This window comes from Stegastes partitus, unplaced genomic scaffold (assembly GCF_000690725.1).
Source record: "Stegastes partitus isolate 25-593 unplaced genomic scaffold, Stegastes_partitus-1.0.2 Scaffold1335, whole genome shotgun sequence".
Lineage (NCBI taxonomy): Eukaryota > Metazoa > Chordata > Actinopteri > Pomacentridae > Stegastes > Stegastes partitus.
Genome location: NW_007579066.1, coordinates 91405 through 97161, shown reverse-complemented (window position 1 = coordinate 97161; position 5757 = coordinate 91405). Strand labels below are relative to the sequence as shown.

At 41.1% G+C, this 5757-nt stretch overlaps 1 protein-coding gene across 1 annotated transcript in view; it reads left to right on the top strand.

Annotated features, from left to right (window-relative positions):
- Positions 1-5023: 5023 nt before the first annotated feature.
- The window catches only part of sema4aa (sema domain, immunoglobulin domain (Ig), transmembrane domain (TM) and short cytoplasmic domain, (semaphorin) 4Aa), a 22566-nt gene continuing 21832 nt past the window's right edge, over positions 5024-5757 (top strand). Inside the window, exon 1 of the mRNA XM_008298637.1 lies at positions 5024-5338. Coding sequence (XP_008296859.1) covers positions 5251-5338 — 88 coding nt within the window. The 5' untranslated portion in view covers positions 5024-5250. The remainder of the gene's footprint in view (positions 5339-5757) is intronic.

Here is a 5757-nt window from a genome sequence, read left to right as displayed (position 1 = left end):
ATTCAACTTTTTTTGGTTGTTTTTTATGATTTTGTCATTCTAACTGCGTCATTCTGCACAGAAGACAGTTTTCTCTCCTCGTCATGGTTGTGCTGTTTCCACAGAGGTACAGGACTCTTTATTACAGTGAAAAATGAGCTCACAGTGAGGAAAAAGAGCAAAAAAAACCCCCAGAAAGTGCTGTTTGCCAGTTCAGATGGTTAAAAAAAAGTGGTAAGAAAAGACCAGAATATTGCTCAGTCTAAAATCAGTTTCTGCTTTGTATGCAGGGATAGAAGCGGTACTCCAATATTTCAGTCTGATAAAAGTAAATTTACTCGTGTAAAAATGGCAGATGATGATGTTGATGAGCAAACCAACACAACCAACAATAAATTCCTTTTTTAGAACAGAATTTAAGTACATTTCCTCCAAAGAGCTCAACAGAGCAAAATAAGAAAACATCTTCAACCAATTTGACAACACACACTCAGCTTTTAGAAAAAAATGTGGCAATCAGTGTTCATGTCAGGTTCTTCTTCTGGTTCTCCTGTTGCAGAATGGATCTCTATTGTGTTTCTGCCTCTGGGCCTGTTGTGTTGTGGCTCCACGTTGCTGCTGTTTGACCTTCACTGATCCATGACGCATCCTGAAAGTTAGCCCCAACGTCCGTTTTTGTCCTCGTCAAAGTTTAGTGTCACTGAATATTTTACTGGGGAGAACGTGAGTCAGACGAGGACCATGTCTGCCTGCTAGAACTGGCCTTTAAAGAAACAGCCAGAGAATTGAATGTAATGCTCCAACATTCTGCAGCTTTAATCAAACCAGATGTTTGGCGTGTCGGCTGCAAACTCTCCAAAAATGATGATGATGATGATGATGATGTTATTCAGAGATGTTTTCAGCAGCTGTGGTGAGTTTTCTGCTGTTTTATTTTGCAGTCTTTGAGTGCTGGTAGTTTTAGAGGGAACCTAATCTGATCTGTATCCTCCATCATCTCCTTCTCCTTGATGGCTTCTTCCACAGTCCTCCTTCTCCTCCTCCTCCTCCTGAGCTCCACCGGCTCTCTGCCTCCTCCACGAACCTCCTTCTTCCTCAGTAAGTCAACATTTCTATTAAACCATCAGTCATTTTTCTGGGTCCAGATGTGTGTTTGGATGATTGTGAGAAGTAAGGGTTTATTTGTGTGTGTGTTTTTTTTTTTAATGGAAATGGTCTTTTCTTTTTTCTTTTTTTTTTTTAGAAATTATTAGTTACAGTAGCGTTGATTTTATGTTGCATAAAAAGTGATGTTTAAAACATTTCTTAAAGCTGTAACTGATAATTATTGAGGTGTCTAAAGAATTTAATATTGAAAGGATAGTCACTTGAGATGTAGTGTCTAAATTTTCAGGGGATCCTAACAGCACAAATACGACACTCTTACAAACACAACATTAAATTTAACAAACAGACAGACAGCTTGCTCACCTTCTCCCATCCTTTTACACTGTTAAAAAGATTCTCAAAAAGGAAAATTGGTTTAAATCTGGCAGAAATACAGTACAGATACAGTAACAATATTGTTAAAAGATTGTAAAATCTATGAAAACAAAAGGCAATATCTGTAAAATAATGACATTTCTTGCAATATAACTGGAATGTTTGTAATGTTCTGAAAATCTTTGGGCCGTTCTCAGTGCAACATTCACTTTTGAGAAGGCTTGGGTACAATGGTCTGACAACGTTATCGGCAAACATTTTTAGAACATCTATAGTTATCCGACTTTCAAGAAGAACTAAAAGAAAACTTCCTGCTAAAAATATTAGTAGAACCTTGCAGAACAATTTTGGAACAAAGAAATTCCTACTCAGACCTCAGTCAAACTTCATGGAACCCACATAACGACGTATTATCAGAAAAACCAGACAAAAACTCTCGAGATGACACGTCCTGCTCTGCTCACATCAGTCTGGTGCTCCGACAGTCAAACCCTTGAAAGGTGTGACTCGACTGCTAGCGTCTGAACCAAAACACTCAAAGAGCACTTTAAGTCATCTCAGATCCCACCAACGGTTTCACTCTGGGAGGCGCTACACATCTCTGCAGGCAAACACAAACCAACTCAGCAGCTACTTTTTCTTTCGTGCTTTACAGACCTGGAACTCCCCGCACATCAGTTATCTGCCACTTTACCGTAAATCTAAATGGAGCTGTGCTTTTACAGGATGATCATAAAACACAACCAAGGGTGCCGCTGTGTCACACATATTTTACTTTAAAAGGTCCTACATTGTTCCTCTTTTCAGCAAATCACTGAAAGCTCACATTTCCAGAATGTGTCTTTCAGTTTTCAGTTCAAAATACTGTGAAGTTGTTTAATGTTACTTTGAAGGTTAACTTCCTGATTTTAGTCCTGTTTAAAACGGGTTGTTTCAGTGTCTGTAGCTTTAAGTGTAGCTAAGCGACTGCTGTCCCCGCCCCCTACAGGAAGAACACTGTCTGGTTCTGTGATTGACAGTTTGGAGAATAGCGAAGGAGTGTATGAAACCAGGGCTGTGTCCGAAATCATCCACTCACTCCCTACTCCCTGTTTAGGGGCCACTATATAGTGAAATATGTATTGAACTATATAGGGAGCAAAGTAACATTTCGGACACTACTTCAGGCACTTAATTATGTTACTCGTTAACCGCGGTTTGTACCGTAGCAACGTAGTGCAAATGCATCAAATTCGCAGTTTATTGCGTAGTAGAAATGGGTCAAATGAAATTTAACGAAACATAAACGGGAAATTACTTACATTTTAGTGAAAAGTTTTTGCGCTCTCGTTCGTCTCATTTGCGTTGCATTTCCTTTCGCGCAATGCATGATGGTCCATATTGCTTGATTAGTGACCATCGGCTGTACGTTACTTTTCACAGTGCATTGTGGGATATTTTGAGTGCGCTATAGGGTGAAACGTTTGTAACTTAACATTCGGACAGCACTACAACATACACCCATTATGGTGCACTGTGTAGGGTATAGGAGGTGATTTCAGACACAGCCCAGGACTTCCACTCTTCTAACTCTCTTTCTGAGGATCATTTTCATGGAAGTATCTCTAACTTCACAGCACAGTTGTTGTTTTAACTCCTGTGTTTGATGAGTTTGTCAGACAGCGTTATAAAATCCCTATTTTAGCTACAAATCAGCAACTTGGAAATGAAGCGACTGCTGGTTAGCGTTCAGTCTGGATGAGTTTCAGTCACTGTTTCATACTCGTTCTTGTTCATTAAATGCAGTTTATGTGAGTACAGAGTGAAGGAGGGAAGCTAATGGATGGAAACAGCAGCTGAGTTTAGGTTGAACTGAAGCCCAGTGGGCGACATGGAAACACAGTAACCCACATAGTTCTTGTTTTTGGTTTAAATTAAAGTTTCCTCCATCTCTGAATGTCCCTCAGTGTTAGTTTCCACAGCACTCTGACCTGTAGGTGTACCGTCAAATCTAATGTTGGCCATGTTAGCAACACAACTAAGAATTGTTTTACAGTCGTGGTGACATCACCATCAATAATAACAGTAATCCACCGGGTGTTTAGTTCCTCAGATGCTGGGAGTTCATGAAGACTCTTGTGTTCACTCTTGGAGCCAGCAGCAGAACATTTGGGGAGCTTTGGTCGTAGCTCAGACATTTTAGAGTTAGCAGAATCAGCTCTAGAAAGGACATGTACCTGGTGGACTGTTAAGTAACTGCCTATTCTGAATCGTTCATTGTTAGAAGCAGTGAGGGGGCGGGGCTATACAAAGCTGGATCACTATTGGTTCCTCAGTTTCTACATAGAATAGAACTCGTACTGACAGGTCAATCTGTCTAGTTGTGTGTAAAATGTGAAAGGCAAACGAGAGCAGCTTTATTGGTAATTTAGAAAATTAAAATGCGGATTATGTGAGCACAGAGAGCAGGAGAGAAGCAAACAGATGTAAACAGCAACTGAGTTTAGGTTGAACTGAAGCACAACATGCAGCTTCATAACTTAACAGCTTCTAATTTACACCTCCAAGTTTTTAACACATGCAAAACACAGTAATTACGGATTTTTACCATATTGGCTGTGTAAAATGGCGGCTCCAGAGTAAAGATTTTGTTGAATACGAGGTGTGTCAGAAAAGTTCTAGGAACTGGTGTCACAAAAGATATATAATTTAAATCCAAACTACAAACTACGAGTTTACCCCTTCCGACAATCAACCAGCACGTCTACAAAGAGATCCTGTGGCGTTTGCTGCTTTCAGTGTGCAAGAAGAGGCGAGAGTTGTGTCAGGACAAGTCGTGGCTGCTTCACCATGACAACACGCCTGCTCACAATGCCCTGAGCATCTGACAGTTCCTGGCTGAGAAGAACATCGCTGTGCTGGAGCAACCTCCCTACTCACCCCACCTGGCTCCTCTTCCCCAAGCTCAAGGGGGTCATCAAGGGGCCCCGTTTTGAAGACGTGGACGGCATCAAGATGGCTGTGACGACGGAGCTGAGGAGGATTCTGGAAGAATCCTTCCAGGAATGTATGGCGGTGTGGCAGAGAAGGCTGGGAAAGTGTGTTAGACTCCAGGGAGATTACTTGGAAGGGGAAAACATGTAGTTTGTAGTTTGAATTTGAAATATATCTTTTTGTGACACCAGTCCTTGAAGTTTTCTGACACAAATTGCACATGTTGCCTCTCCTCGTCTTGACCTCCTCTCCTGCTTCCTGCTACCTGATGTCCTCAGGTGTTCAGTCTTCAATATATTAATCCCACCTTCACCGTCAGCTCACCTGTTTCCTCCTGACTGCCTGATCTCACTCTGATCCACAGTTTACAGTCAGATGGTTGTACAGTACTTGGCATTTACTGTAAATTCTGCCCACCTCCTGCTACTGTTTCGATGTTTTACTTGCGTGCATGTTGTGTGCCAGTGGGTGAAATATGAAGCCGGCTGCTGGTGATAGAGGATGTGAAACAGGATGAAGCAGATCAGCCAGAGCCATACGAGAAACAAAACTCTCTCTTCTCTAATTGGCTTTCAGAGGAACTTGCAGATGACTCCAACGACCTTCTTCACATTTAATGTCACTGAAAATATAATGACCCCATTATCTCTATGTTGGTGCAGCAGCTTGGTGCCGTGATGGTGTATAGAGAAGCTTGCCCCCTCCCCAGCCCCAACCTCAGACTGCGGTAAAGAGGAAGTTGTGTGGTTGCTGAGAGCTTCTTCGCACTCTCGCGCAGAGAAGAGCTAATCTTTATCCATCATTTGCTCGTCCGTCATGGCTTCGGCCGGCGTCCTCCTTCTCCTCGGCCTCCTCCTGAGCTCTACCAGCTCGCTGCCTCCTCCTCGAACCTCCTTCCTCCTCAGTAAGTCCAACATTTCTAAACAGTCTCTTGTCTGGTTCTGGACACGTATTAGGGATTTATGAGAAGAAGATGAATGAAGGTTTAATGATGTTGATTAAGAAGCACTTTAAATCTTTAAAGACTGTTTCTTTTTTTCTGTATTTTTGTAATTAGACACAAATATTGTTAGCATCTCTCAGGAAATTGAGGTCATATAATTTCTCATTTAACTATTTAATGGCTGCTAACAATTATTTGTATCACCTGTTTATATATTGTTTTAGATATATAATAATATTTTATAAAAGCAGTGACCTTCCTTAGATTTTCTTATTTTGTCTAGAATTCAAAAGATGAAGAATAATCTCAAAAATGTTCACATGAGAAGCTGGAACAAGTTTTCTACCTAAAAGTGACACATCACTCATCAGTGTATGAGT